The sequence below is a fragment of the Astyanax mexicanus genome, chromosome 11 (assembly GCF_023375975.1).
Source record: "Astyanax mexicanus isolate ESR-SI-001 chromosome 11, AstMex3_surface, whole genome shotgun sequence".
NCBI lineage: Eukaryota > Metazoa > Chordata > Actinopteri > Characiformes > Acestrorhamphidae > Astyanax > Astyanax mexicanus.
In genome coordinates, this window is record NC_064418.1 from 49,877,303 (window position 1) to 49,891,140 (window position 13,838).

Here is a 13,838-nt window from a genome sequence, read left to right on the forward strand (position 1 = left end):
ACCAGTTCAACTTAATTCATCACTCCGGCAAACATGAGCACAAAAAACTACAACAAAAACAATTAAATTAAAATCACCCCAGACGCCGGGGTAACGGCCGGCTGTGTTTCCGTGAGTAATAACCGCAGGCGGCTCAGCGGAGGAGCGGAACCGGGCGAAAGCGGCGGCGCAGGAGGCTGGAAAACGTGCGGTTCGATGCTTTACCATATCATTAACTTCTGAGGAGGATTTCTGGGAAATATTCATGTTAACTTGATACTGCTGAATCAGACAATGGGCCAACCAACACAATTTCCTCCCGAGCACATGGGATCAACTGAAGAGAGTATGCAAAACAGACAGAACCGGCAGGAGAACACGAGCCTTTGATCTCAGAACCGCTAGCGTCTCCTGGATCAGATTGCGGGACCCAAAACCTCAGCGTTTTACGTTTTTCCCAGACAGATTTGAGCAAAACAGCTGTGAGAGCATGCACACACACACACACACACACACACAGAGACACACACACTTACTCTTCAAAGTGGGGAAAAATTTTAAAGTCAGTTGCGTTTTAAGCCACTAGTGAGAAAACCATGCACATAAATCCCAACAACAATTTCCAATGATGATGCTTCTTTTGAAACCTAAATGAAACTAAATGCATCACAAAATCTACAATTCTAATAAAAGTGTTTTCATACTGAAGTCTGAAACAACCCTAATGTTTGTGTTTCATTGTATTCTGTACATTTAGTTTCAGTTTCACACTGCAGTATGTTGAATGAGCGCACCAAAAAACAACAGCATCTCTGAGGTGGGCGGAGTCTCCCCATACTCAACACTGATTGGTTTGAAGAATATTTTCAGATCGGTGAGTTGACTTTTCAACCACAGAATTCTGCCTCCCAGACAAAATCTGACCGCAGATAAAAGAGGCCCTAAATCCAGTGAAATAGATCGCAACACAGCAGAGCTTCACGTTAAGTTTCACTTTAATCCCAGTCTGAGTTGATTTCAGACTGCAGCTGAGCTCATCACATAGAATTCTCTCCAGCTTACTGAAAAGGGACACGTTATTCGCCAACACATGGCTGCGCTGCGAGACAAGCCTTGCAATATTATTGGAAGAAACACATCATTCAAATATTTTTTATGAGCTCTTATCTCGTTTTTCCACCACTGAAGCCCTCACTTACTGTTGCTCTCCTTTTTTTCCGTCTACTCTTACTTATTTTCTACTATACTCACTGTCTATTTTTATTCTGTTTAATCTAAAAACTTCCAAACTGGTCTCTCAGCAAGTGCAGACAGTGTCACATATAATGTAAACGACCGAATTGAGGACGCCTTTACTTGTGTGAGCAATTTTGTGACTGAAAAAGACAAGATTCAAATAATTATTCAAGTTCACTCTGACTGCACAGGTGTGATCTGAGAAGTTTTTACTGCAGATTTTTTGGACCATATAATTTGATATAATAACAAATTCTACATTCCGAATCGGACGCAGCTGAATCGTCAGCTTCTGATCTACAGATCAGTGCATTTTAACTCCTCTAATAAAACACAGCTGAAGCCAAGAAGAACGAACGCAGACACCCGGGCAGGTTTTCACCAGCGCCGCCAGCCCCAGCCCGAGCCCGAGCCCAGAGTCAGCGGGCAGGTGCCGTGTGAGCGTGTGCCCGCGGTTACACGGAGCAGGACGGCACAATAAACACTCCGCTCCTATTTAAAGCAGGAAAAGGGAAAGTTATAAAAACGAGATGATTATTTTTAGAGCTCTTTTACAGACTGCTGCTGCTGCTGCTGCTGCTGGTGGCTTTAATCGGCCATGGCAGCAAAAAAGCTCTGCAGCTTCAGAAACTCGGGAGCAGCAGACGGAGTGAACTGACTGAACTCCAATGATGCTCACACACACACTCAGAACACACACACACACACACACACTCAAACTCAAAAATACACACGGTTACTTTGGTCATTTTTAGAGATGAAGATAAAAAACGTATAACGATACACGTTAATGTGAACATCCCAATCCTTCATTCAATCCATTGGGTTTAACATGACGTCTGCCCACACTTTACAGCTTTTAACATCAACTCTTCAAGGAAAGGCTTTCCACAAGGTTTAAAAGTGAGTTTATGGGAATATTTGAGGTCAGACAATAATGTTGCAGGAGAAGTGATGGATCAGAGTTTTTACTCTAATTTATCTCACCTCATCAAGGTGTTCTATCAGGTTGAGGTCTGGACTCCGTGCAGGCCAGTCAAGTTCTTCTGCCAAACCAAACTCTCAAACTCTCATCCTCTCATCCATGTCTTTATCGAGCTTGTTTTGTGGTCTGGTGTTTAGTATTCATGTTGGAAAAGAAAGGAGTCGTCCTCCAACTGTTCTCACAAAGTTGACAGCATGAAATTGTCCAGAATCTCTTGGTTTCCTGAAGCGTTAAGGGTTTATTTCACTGAAGTTGGGGAAATATGGCTCAAAGGTGGTAGCTTTCACCACTTTAGTGGCTACTTTTAAAAATTGGGTGATTTTAGAAACAATTCTATACACTTTGGTAGGCTGTAAGTGGTAGATTTCATAGTATTTGGCAACCTGTTTTGACCTATATAGACAAGATGGACTCTGTGGATTAGGAAACTATTTAATATTCAATTTTATACTGTAATTTACATTTGTGAATTTATTTATAAACTTTTTTTCTTTTTGCCTTTTCTTTGAACTGAAAGAATGTACTTACATATTCGTGGTTATATTTATATTTTATCTGTTTACTTAGTGAAAAGACAAATTCAAGACTTTTTAAGATTTTTCTTTTTTTTGGCGGGATCGGTTGCGGTTTTGTCTATTCTACTTTTTTTCTCAAATGTTTGGGTATATTATATAATGCAAAATCAATAAAAAGACAGTTGTTTAAATCTCCACTGGAACTAAGAGGCTAAGCCCAACTCTTGCATAATCTTGCATAACTCTTGCACACCATAATCATAATTATCCCCCCTCTACCAAACTTTACACTCAATGGCACAATGACAAGCTCTCTCTCAAGTTCTCCTGTCAACTGCCAAACCCAGACTTATCTATCAGATTTTTAGAAGAAGTGTGATGATTCGTCCCTCCAGAGGTGTCGTGCTTTACACCACTGCATTCAATGCATTGCATTGCATCGTTTGGTGATGTGAGGCTTGGATGGATTTAAACTTCTTGGCCATGGAAACTCTTCATTCCAAGAAGCTCTTTATGCTGTTCTGTTCTTGAGCTAATCTGAAGCTACATGAAACCACACCCACACCTCAAACTGGACCATCAGCTCCACAGTGCTGGGTTCAGCCAGCCAGAGGCAGACGGCCAGGCCAGGACAGCAGAGGAGAGTTCAGGGCTTCTCTGGAAACAAAACGGGAGGTTTATGACAGCGCTGGCAACCCCTTCACAGTCATGATTGCTTCCAGCGATTCTGAGGGAGACCACTTTTGTGGAGCTCTGAAACCTGAGAGAGCTTGTGTAACAAACACATGGAGGCACTGCGGATCAGCCCAGCGGCCTTTAAACTACACTACACTCTGAAATCGTAATTCACGGCTCTGTCACTCCTAAATAATAATAAATTACAGTGATATGAAACAAAATAACAATGCTTGGGTTCAAGTATGGAGGCCTTATGGTGAGTGCTTAAATCCTTCTTTTGCTCTGGAGCGAAACACTGCACCAACACAGTTAAAACTATCGCATATACTTGTATTAACGTCTCCTTCTTCACCAACAACAAAATGAATATCATATTAGAGAGACGAGAGACGTTTGTTAGCAGCTCATATGTGGAGCATCTTTTGCTGGAGTGGAGAGTAAACAGCTGCTCTGAAGTTCATGCTCAGGCCCAGGAGGTGAAAAAAGGACAGGTGGTTTGCTTTTGCTGTTTTTTTTTTTGCAGCTACAGCTGCACAGCTGCACCAAGAGATACAGTGTGGGTACGAGAGAGAAGCATGTAGCGCTAATGCTAATGCGTAAAAGCAAAAAGACGTATTAATTCAGATTTGACCTTTCACATGCATGTCGCATGTCCGTGGATGGGATTTGACGAAAAAAAAATCGGATTTGGCATGTTCCCACAGTTAATTAAGATTTGAGCCACATTGAGCAAAAAATCTGATGTGGTAATGTGAACAGCTGTAACAGCTACATTTGTTGCTGCCTCTCCAGATTTATCACCAATCCAGCATTGATTATGGAGCAGCTGGGACGCTACAGCTTCAGCTTCAACCTACAAGTGAAGAGCTACAGGATCTACAGGCCCAGCTTTAGCAACATCTGTGGGTAAATGTGTTGCAGGATCCATACAGAACCTTTAGAACCTCCAAACCCAACCCTCTCAATCCTGTATCATCTTATATCCATATAAGAGGAACCAACAGGGTCTAAACTAGAACCTCCTTTTGATTACAGTACAGTTTTCCCCAATAAACTCGTTTATTATTATCCTTTCACTGTAAAATTATTACAAATTACTTATATATACTTATACACCATCCATTGCATTTGATTACAGATGGCACGGTGCATCAAAATTGGGTTTATATCAGTAGAACAGAATATCAAACAGCTGCTTCAGCTTCAACTTCAGGTCCAGCCCAAACCACAACAAATACATTTATTTAATAAATAAAAACATATGGGACAGATCTAAACCAATCTTAAGTGTTGAAGACAGAAATATTCAAACTATATGCAAATATGTGTGTGAATATGCGCACACATGAAAATCTCTGAGATATTTAAGGTCTTCTGACTGATGTCTGAATAATTTGACCAGTCTCGTGCTTCATTCCTCGCAGAATGCAGAAAAACATGTTTCCCAACTGTTTCAAATTATGAACAAATAACAGAATAACACATTTCCACCTGCAGACGTTTATCAGCTCTGATGATTCAGAACAAACTACGCCATTCACTCCCCCTCTTTACCCATAAACAATCCTGTGCTGCTTCTCAGAAAACCACAGCGCCTGCAGCTCAGCGGTGCCACATCATTTATTTGTTTGATAGATTTGGTTGCCATTGCCCCTACTGAGAACTACCAAGTGTTGACTGGTTGGTATTGCTCTTACTGAAAATTGGCATTGTACCTAATGAGAACTACTGATTACTGACTGGTCGGCATTGCTCCTACTGAAGAATACTGAGTGCTAACTGGTTGGCATTGCTCCTACTGAAGAATACTGAGTGCTGACTGGTTGGCATTGCTCCTACTGAAGAATACTGAGTGCTAACTGGTTGGCATTGCTCCTACTGAAGAATACTGAGTGCTAACTGGTTGGCATTGCTCCTACTGAAGAATACTGAGTGCTAACTGGTTGGCATTGCTTCTACTGAAGAATACTGAGTGCTAACTGGTTGGCATTGCTTCTACTAAATAATAATGAGTGCTGACAGGTTGGCATTGCTCCTACTGAAGAATATTGAGTGCTAACTGGTTGGCATTGCTCCTACTGAAGAATACTGAGTGCTGACAGGTTGGCATTGCTCCTACTGAATAATACTGAGTGCTGACTGGTTGGCATTGCTCCTACTGAAGAATACTGAGTGCTAACTGGTTGGCATTGCTTCTACTAAATAATAATGAGTGCTGACAGGTTGGCATTGCTCCTACTGAAGAATATTGAGTGCTAACTGGTTGGCATTGCTCCTACTGAAGAATACTGAGTGCTGACTGGTTGGCATTGCTCCTACTGAAGAATACTGAGTGCTGACTGGTTGGCATTGCTCCTACTGAAGAATACTGAGTGCTGACTGGTTGGCATTGCTCCTACTGAAGAATACTGAGTGCTGACTGGTTGGCATTGCTCCTACTGAGTGCTGACTGGTCGGCATTGCTCCTACTGAAGAATACTGAGTGCTAACTGGTTGGCATTGCTCCTACTGAAGAATACTGAGTGCTGACTGGTTGACATTGCTCCTACTGAAGAATACTGAGTGCTGACTGGTTGGCATTGCTCATACTGAAGAATACTGAGTGCTGACAGGTTGGCATTGCTCCTACTGAATAATACTGAGTGCTGACTGGTTGGCATTGCTCCTACTGAAGAATACTGAGTGCTGACTGGTCGGCATTGCTCCTACTGAAGAATACTGAGTGCTGACAGGTTGGCATTGCTCCTACTGAATAATACTGAGTGCTGACTGGTTGGCATTGCTCCTACTGAAGAATACTGAGTGCTAACTGGTTGGCATTGCTCCTACTGAAGAATACTGAGTGCTGACTGGTTGGCATTGCTCCTACTGAAGAATACTGAGTGCTGACTGGTTGACATTGCTCCTACTGAAGAATACTGAGTGCTGACTGGTTGGCATTGCTCCTACTGAAGAATACTGAGTGCTAACTGGTTGGCATTGCTCCTACTGAAGAATACTGAGTGCTGACTGGTTGGCATTGCTCCTACTGAAGAATACTGAGTGCTGACTGGTTGGCATTGCTCCTACTGAAGAATACTGAGTGCTAACTGGTTGGCATTGCTCCTACTGAAGAATACTGAGTGCTGACTGGTTGGCATTGCTCCTACTGAAGAATACTGAGTGCTGACTGGTTGACATTGCTCCTACTGAAGAATACTGAGTGCTGACTGGTTGGCATTGCTCCTACTGAGTGCTGACTGATAGGCATTACGCTTACTGAAGAATACTGAGTGCTAACTGGTCGGCATTGCTCCTACTGAGTGCTGACTGGTTGGCATCATCCCTACTGAGTGCTGACTGATAGGCATTACGCTTACTGAAGAATACTGATTGTTGACTGGTTGGTACTGCCTCCTATTGAGAACTACTGTGTTGACTGGTTGTTTAAAATCATAGTCAGAAACTGCTATAATTTAAAGTTAGACAGCATTAAAAAACATAATTTCCGTGTTTAAATATTATGTAATTCAGTATAAAAAAAAAAGTTTTTGAATTAAAAAAAGTAAGTGACAAATTTGTGACTTAACATCCAGATGCTCCCAATATTTTTACATGCTCTCACCAGCGCCATCTAGTGTGTAATAAAACCTGGAGGAAGCGTAGTGTGGCGGTTCTGTTCTCAGGCACTTAAATCTGACAGTTTGATTAGTTATGCCTGACGGGTCTCCAGTGATGAGGAGATGATGAGACTCTGGTTTCTGAATGGGATTAAATGTTACTGATAGCGCTGAGATGAAGAGCTGTACTCCAGTTTAACTGCTCTATTCATTACGCCTGAGCCTGAGGGATCAGCAACACTATCTCCTCTCCTCAGCTGGAGGCTTCAGGATCAGCTTACTGCTGCTCCCGCTCCAAAACTCACCTGCAGACGGAACCAGTCCAGCCTCATCCCTCTGAAATCAAACACCTCGCCATCCTCCACTGAGAGAGAGACAGAGAGAGAGACAGTTTATATTTATAGTTAATGCAATTTTTATATTATTGTACACTTCTATCATTTCTAATGATTTTTTATTTTAAATCATATGCATATTTTAGTTTTAGTTTTTTTCTTTCTTTGCTTTTTTATTACATTTACATTTACTAAGAGAAAGTGAGAGAGAGAGAGGGACTACAACAAAGTCTCAAAGTACTGGAGGACTTTTGTCACACATGGGCTTTGAAAATAAACCACCAAAAAACCAAAATCATGGTGTTTCAAAAAGGGACAAAAAGTCAGGGGAATTTTAATTTTAAAATTAATAACACAAATATTGAATATACTAAAACATACACATATTTGGGTGTAACGTTCAGTTATACTGGAAGTTTTGGCTTGGCTGTGAAGGAGCTCAAAGAAAAAGCGAGAAGAGCTATTTTTGCCATTAAAAAATCTTTTAAATTTGAAATTCCCATTAAAATCTGGCTAAAATTATTTAAATCAATAATAGAACCCATTGCATTGTATGGTAGTGAGGTTTGGGGACCCCTCACTCAAAATGATTTTTTAAACTGGGACAAACACCCAGTTGAAACTCTGCACACAGAGTTCTGCAGGAATCTCCTCAGTGTGCAGAGGAAGACCCCGAACACGGCCTGCAGAGCAGAATTAGGACAGTACCCTCTAATAATTAACATTCAAAAAAGAGCCATAAACTTCTGGAAGCACATTAAATCTAGTGACCCCCACTCACTCCACTATAAAGCACTGACCTGCCAAGAGCTGAACATCCAGAGGAGTCCCCTAACCCAGCTGATCCTGAATCTCACTGACCTAACACACACTGACATCACACACACCACCCAGCCCCACTACACACTCGCCCAAAACATTAAACCCAACCAAATTATTACCCAACAAAAACAGAAATACATCACACACTGGACTGAGACAGTAAAACAGCAGCACAGACTGCAGTGCTATTCGGCTCTGAACCGAGAATACACTCTGGCAGATTACCTGACAGAAATTAAAGATAGAAAACTGAGAAAGATGTTGAGCAGGTACAGACTCAGTGAGCACAGCCTGGCCGTGGAGACCGGCCGGCGCAGGCAGAACTGGACACCCAGAGAGGCCAGACTGTGCTCTCACTGTGAGCTGGCAGTGGTGGAGACAGAGCTGCACTTCCTCACAGAGTGTCCAAAATACCACTCCATCAGGAGTTTATATTATAGGAAATTTAGCAGCGTCGCCCCCGAGTTCCTACACTGCACTAATACACACAAACTGCCCTACATACTGGGAGAGAGCAGAGAGCTGATCACACTCGCTGCCCAATACATTACAGCCTGTCACAACCTGAGAGACAACCAGTGAGACCGTCCACCAATCACTAATATCTGTACTTATATCTGTAATATGTTATATTGATATTAATATATTAATGTTACCTCTTTTACTTCTATTAATCTAACTTTAACATGCTTTATTACTACTTTTACTTCTTTTCTTTATTAATAACTCAACCTTTTTAATATTACTGTTTTTTTTTTTCTCTCTAATCTGTAGATTTACTTATGTATTTTATTTTTGTTATTATTGTTAGTATTTATTTATTATTATTTTTATTATTTTATAACGTCTGTTTACTTGTATTATTAATTGCTTTGGCAATAGTGTATGTAATTACATTCATGCTAATAAAGCACCTCTGAACTGAACTGAACTGAGAGGGAGACAGAGATAGTAAGAGAGAGAGAGACAGATAGAGAGAAAGAGATATTAAGAGAGAGAGAAAGAGAGAGACAGAGACAGATAGAGAGAGATAAAGAGAAAGATAGTAAGAGAGAGACACAGATAGTAAGAGAGAGAGAAAGAGACAGAAAGAGAGAGAGAGAAAGAGATATTAAGAGAGAGGGAGAGAGAGAAAGAGAGAGATAGAGACAGAGATAGTAAGAGAGAGAGAAAGAGAGAGAGAGATAAAGAGAAAGATAGTAAGAGAGAGACACAGATAGTAAGAGAGAGAGAGACAGAGAGAGAGAAAGAGATATTAAGAGAGAGGGGAAGAGAGAGAGAGAGAGAGAGGGGTAGTAAGAAAGAGAGAGAAAGGGATAGAGAGAGAGAGAGAAAGGGATAGTAAGAGAGAGAGAAAGGGAAAGTAAGAGAGACAGAGAGAAAGAGATATTAAGAGAGACAGAGATAATAAGAGAGAGAGAGAGAGACAGAGACAGATAGAGAGAGATAAAGAGAAAGATAGTAAGAGAGAGACACAGATAGTAAGAGAGAGAGAAAGAGACAGAAAGAGAGAGAGAGAGAGAGAGAGAGAGAAAGAGATATTAAGACAGAGAGAAAGAGAGAGAGAGAGACGGATAGAGAGAGAGATAAAGAGAAAGATAGTAAGAGAGAGACACAGATAGTAAGAGAGAGAGAAAGAGACAGAAAGAGAGAGAGAGAGAAAGAGATATTAAGAGAGAGGGAGAGAGAGAAAGAGAGAGATAGAGACAGAGATAGTAAGAGAGAGAGAGAGAGAGAGAAAGAGATATTAAGAGAGAGGGAGAGAGAGAAAGAGAGAGATAGAGACAGAGATAGTAAGAGAGAGAGAGAGAGAGAGAAAGAGATATTAAGAGAGAGGGAGAAAGAGAGAGAGAGAGACGGATAGAGAGAGAGTGATAAAGAGCAAGATAGTAAGAGAGAGAGAATATTTGTGTAATGTTAAATGTAATGTCGTGAAAAAGCCATTAATAGTCATATATGTATTAAATTCCACAGACAAAACTTACTGGAAAAAGTAAGATAAACATACTTTAAACAGATAAAAGTAGCCACGAAATACATTATTAAATACTGTCATATATGATCAATACTCTTAAGATAATTAAACATAGTTCTTAACTAATATTTTTAACTAAAATAGTATGAACATCAATATTAAAAATTGAAATTCTGTGTTTTTTTATTATTTTTAAAATGTTCTGCATTGTAAATTAATACTAAACTCATCCAATCTATGAACTTACCAGCTTCAGAAACCGCAAGTTAACAGCTCCCCAGGTAACAACACCTCTTATAAAACGTATTTTTTAAAGTTAAATGAAGCTTTATAAATTATTGTCTTAATTTTCCTTTAAAACTAATTATTGTAAGTATAAATATGGGTGTACTGTCCTGGTATAAAGAATAAAACACCTTTAATAACTGACTGAACTATTAAAAGAGAAACCCTGCAGTACCTTGTTTAACACTGAGAGAAGTCATCGTGTTCACGAAAGACGACATGATGATAGACTCATCCTCCGGACACACGGACAGGTTCTGAAAATCAAACACATCAAACAAATCTACAATTATCTCCCAGATAAAAACAAACTACAGAATCAGTTTCTACTGAAACTCTAAAGGGGAAGAAGAATATCTAACAGTTTGTCTCCATCTGGTGGTCAGATCTGATAATTCTCCTAAAATTTAAAAAATAATTTCAGATCATTCTCAAATTACAGCATCACTGTCAGCATGTGTTCACTGGGTTCTCCATCACTATTACACATTTATAAACTTGGCTCTGAGTTGCTCAAATAGGATTTTATTAAATGTTGGTATAAAGATGACACCACAGTACCATTATCACTCTTTACTGAAAGATTTTACTGAAAGAGTTAAAGAGGAGGAGAAAATAGGATCTATTTGATTATAAAAACTCCGCCACTTAAAATAGTTCCATTGCTGCTCTGTTTGTAGCTGCGCTGTTTGGTTTGTAAGCGCTGCATTGTTGCTAGGTTACCTGTATGTGGTGTATGTGGAGTTATACATGGAAAGCTTCGGTTACAGTGCATTACCGGCTGATAATGGCACTCATTTAATGTCTCTCAGCCAATCACATTGAAGGTCGTAACTAACTGTGGTATAATGAACTGTAATAAATGTGTTACTGGGATAAATGATACGCATTTGAGGATAAAGGGGCTGGACTGGCAAAGCATGTCCTCAGACCTAAACCCGATTGAGCATCTGTGGGGCATCCTCAAACGGAAGATGGAGGAGTGCAAGGTCTCTAACATCCAACAGCTCCATGACGCGCATACAAAATATTGATAGTTTGAGCACAATTTGATCAATTTCACTTAGTTGTGTACTCATTTTTGTTGGCAGTGGCTGTGTGTTGAGTTATTTTGTATAACAGTAAATTTACACTGTTATACAGTTACATATATTATACTGTTATACTGTATATATTTTTTAAGAATCTGCCTCTAGTAATGCATTTTATCTGTGTGTGAAAACATGTACATAAATATGTATCATCATTTTTTTTTTAATATTTCGAAACAGTAGCCTGTAAGTGGAGGTCTGAGCGAGGCTCACCTGTACGAGCTCATTCAGCACGACGGCATCAAAGCCAGACAGGTACTGGACGTAGTACCTCTGCATGACCGGACCGTACTTCCTCACGTGAGCCCTCAGCTCCTCCATGTAGAAGATCAGCTCCGCAATGTGCCTAAAACAAAAAAGCAATGATTAAATCTAATAAATCACTTATTTTTGAAGCATTTTGTTATATATTTTTATTTGTGATGAAAAAAACGATATACACAGTGGGGTAAAATCTGTCCGACTTAAAAATGAGCAACAATTATCTATTTTAGAGTATTAATTTGTATGTTCTGAAATGCTAACACACTAACATAATGAACCTAATCAAATGATTTAACAAAACCAGGTGTTGTATCAACTATTATAGAATGGTTAATGATCTCAAGGGAGCTGGGAGACAAGCCACCAAGAAAACCATTAGTAGAGAGGGAAAGAGGGAGAGAGAGAGAAGATTCAGAGAAGGCTTTAGCAGCAACTCGACTCGCCACCATTGGAGAAATGCTGGATATAACCCTACAAACATTATCGCAACTGTCTAAACCTAGAGGTGGAAACATTCTGGTTGTTTCTCTACATAAAGTGGCTGATTAAGAGGGCCACGTAACATAAAAAACTTGAATAAGAACCTCCTAGCCTTATAGCCAGAACACTGAAGATAGGTCGTGGATGGGTCTTCCAGCATGACAATGACCCAAAACATAGAGACAAGGCAACAAAGAAGTGGCTTAAGAAAAAACACATCAAGATACTGGAGTGTAGGGGTGGGCAATATTATATCGTATACAATATATCGTGACACAGAAATATCATGATATTAAAAATCCATATCGTGATAATAGGGCTGTTCTGTCTTAAAAGTAGTCTATTATTTACTGTGAAGCTTTAGGTGTATTTATTGTATAATTGTTTTAGTTTGCAGTTTATGTGCATGCACTAAATATTCTGCAATATTATTTGCTGCATTTTATTATTTTATGCTATATTATTTATTTTGCCACATTATGATTATTCTGTTATACTATTATACTATATTCCTGAAATGAATGAATTATTTTAGTTTTTCTATATCGCCAAGTATATAATTATCACAAAAATACCCTGAAATATCGTGATATTATTTTAGAGCCATATCGCTCACCCCTACTGGAGTGGCCTATCCAGTCTCCACCAAATACTGAAGTCAGGTTTTGCTTGAGGATCAAACACTCATTTTAGTTAATCAAAAATAAACCAAATTTAATTTATAACCTTTTTTTATTTTATTTTTTTCATACTTTGAAATTCTGTCTCTCTCAGTTAAAAATATAAATAAAAACTATAGACTGTTCATGTCTGTGTGTTTGTCCATGCTCGAGACTGACAGTATGAGGGGGTGTGTGTGTGAGCTGCTGATTTACTTGTCGATGAAGTCGTCTGTGCTTTTCTTCTGGATGTTGTCGGCGTGTCTGAGCAGCCAGATGATCTCGTCTCGAGCGAAAGAGAGCGCCATGAACACGAACAGAGCCTGAAAAACAGCACAACATCTAATATCAGTCTCCCAGCCTTCACTCTCTCAGCTGCAGGAATCTGAGAACACGCCCGAGGGTTCCAGGGTTCAGAGGGTAAAGGTCAGAGGTCAGTATGCAGTACCTTCGGGCCCAGTAAGCCTGGCTGGTCGGCCAGAACGGTGGCCAGTTCCTTCAGGGCTGAACGCAGGAACTTGCGCCTCTCCCTGTGCATGGAGCCTCTGCAGAGAACCGAAGAGATACAGTAAGATCTTAAAATTAACACAGAAAAATACAAGATAATAACAATTATCCCACCGATTTAGCTGCTAATCAGCTGTATATGCCTCTATCACTAGTGAAGACTAGAACATGCCTCCTCTGACACATGTGAAGTCAGACTCCGCCTCTTTTTGAACCAAGTAGCGAGTAGCATCACAGCGCTAACGCTCGAAGGAAAGCGCAGCGACTCTGTGGTTCTGATACATCGGCTCACAGATGCAGCCTTGTGCTGATCCACATCACCCTAGGAGTGATAAATAGGGGAAAGAGAGAGCGCCATCTACTGTACTGTACCCACCCAGAGAGAAACAGCAAGGACAACTGTGCTCTCTCAGGGCTCCGGTAGCATG

General features: G+C 40.2%; 1 protein-coding gene across 4 annotated transcripts in view; it reads right to left on the bottom strand.

Annotated features, from left to right (window-relative positions):
* nckap1 (NCK-associated protein 1) overlaps window positions 1-13,838 on the bottom strand; it is a 72,058-nt gene that overhangs the window by 28,058 nt on the left and 30,162 nt on the right. For all 4 annotated transcript variants that reach the window (XM_049484840.1, XM_049484839.1, XM_049484842.1 and 1 more), the window contains 5 exons: window positions 13,352-13,448; window positions 13,120-13,226; window positions 11,714-11,846; window positions 10,585-10,666; window positions 7,298-7,356 (listed from right to left, as the gene is read on the bottom strand). In XM_049484840.1, the coding sequence (XP_049340797.1) occupies window positions 7,298-7,356; window positions 10,585-10,666; window positions 11,714-11,846; window positions 13,120-13,226; window positions 13,352-13,448 (478 nt within the window). The remainder of the gene's footprint in view (window positions 1-7,297; window positions 7,357-10,584; window positions 10,667-11,713; window positions 11,847-13,119; window positions 13,227-13,351; window positions 13,449-13,838) is intronic.